Source organism: Amaranthus tricolor, chromosome 3, assembly GCF_026212465.1.
Source record: "Amaranthus tricolor cultivar Red isolate AtriRed21 chromosome 3, ASM2621246v1, whole genome shotgun sequence".
NCBI lineage: Eukaryota > Viridiplantae > Streptophyta > Magnoliopsida > Caryophyllales > Amaranthaceae > Amaranthus > Amaranthus tricolor.
Window position 1 is genome coordinate 9,584,966 of NC_080049.1, and position 1,339 is coordinate 9,586,304.

The 1,339-nt window shown below is 29.4% G+C and overlaps 1 protein-coding gene across 1 annotated transcript; it reads left to right on the forward strand.

Annotated features, from left to right (window-relative positions):
• Positions 1 to 338: 338 nt before the first annotated feature.
• Positions 339 to 1,120, forward strand: LOC130809490 (uncharacterized). Its single transcript, XM_057675284.1, has 2 exons — positions 339 to 682; positions 775 to 1,120. The coding sequence occupies exons 1-2, from the start codon at positions 536 to 538 to the stop codon at positions 1,027 to 1,029; spliced, it is 402 nt and encodes a 133-aa protein (XP_057531267.1). The 5' UTR covers positions 339 to 535; the 3' UTR covers positions 1,030 to 1,120.
• The last annotated feature ends 219 nt before the right edge of the window (positions 1,121 to 1,339 follow it).

Genomic DNA, 1,339 nt, shown 5'->3' on the forward strand with positions numbered 1-1,339 from the left:
TGACTCTAAGATTGAAATTATTCATAATTAATCAATAGTTGAGACTATTATATGAAAATCAATAAGAGATTGAATTATTTTGGATAATTTTTGTTATAATCTTTACAAAAAGTATTTAAATCTATTGTAGAAGGGAATAAATGAAGACATAATATCAAAACAAATAATGATATTCTGTAAAATACTTCTGTTCAGTCTAGCATACATAAATTTTAGGAAAAATTACCCTGAATAATACGAACTTTCACTGATTTTCCTACAATAATACGAACTTTCAATTAACCATGAATAATACGAACTTTGATACTTGTTTCCCGCTGGCATAAATTACCTGTTGTTAACCTAGAGAAACGGTAAAATGTGATTTTCTTCTTCATTTGCTGCATCAGTAGGCTGGTTATTTCGACAGCCATAATCTAAACTTGCTCATCTTCCTCAATTGCTCTCTCTCCTCTTCCAATTTAATTACTTCTTCCAACATCTAATTTTTTTTTTCCCTTTTCATTATAATCTCTAAATTAATTTGTTATTTAACATGTATTCTCCTCCGTCATCATCTCAATCTAGAACTTCAATTGCAAAAGGAATTCCTTTATGTAAACATGGTGTTCATGCTAAATTACAAGTAGTCAAAAATGGAGCAAGGGTTGGTGAGAGGTTTTACGGATGTGCATTTTGGCCAGTAAGTTTATTTTTTTAGTAGCTTTGTTTTGTTTTATGTTATTTTTGAATTTGTTTATCAATTAGGATTTCTTGATTTTGTTTGAAATGTAGGCACAAGATTGCAAATTTTTTAAGTGGGAAAAAGATGTAGAGTATACAAGTGAAATTTCTTCTTGTTTGGAAGAAGAGAAAGCTATGTTGATTGGCAAAATAAGGAAATTGAAGGCTAAGAATGCGAAGTTGAAAGAAAGCGAAGCTATGTTGAAATTGAAAGTTGTTGAATATGTAAACGCACATAAAGCGTTAAGTTTTGTACTTGTTGCATCATGGGTTTTATTTGTATTGTTCTTATTTATGTCAAGCTAAGTTTAAGAATTTGGTCATGTAATGGAACTTTATGTATTGAAAATCCAATGTTTTTGATAATTTTCAATAATTACCTTTACATACATAAGCATTTGTTACACACAAAAGAGCTAAAACCCATACATAATTTTCAATGATGTTTTTGAACAATGCCGTAATCCGTAGATTATACCATAATCGTAACTTGATACATACAAAAAAGTTATGTTTTCCAAAAGAGCAGCAAAATGACACTTTACTATTACAACATCAATTCTTTGTTGTCGATGCTTGGGTTGATATTATTTCAGAAGAGTTCTTCTTAGGCTTT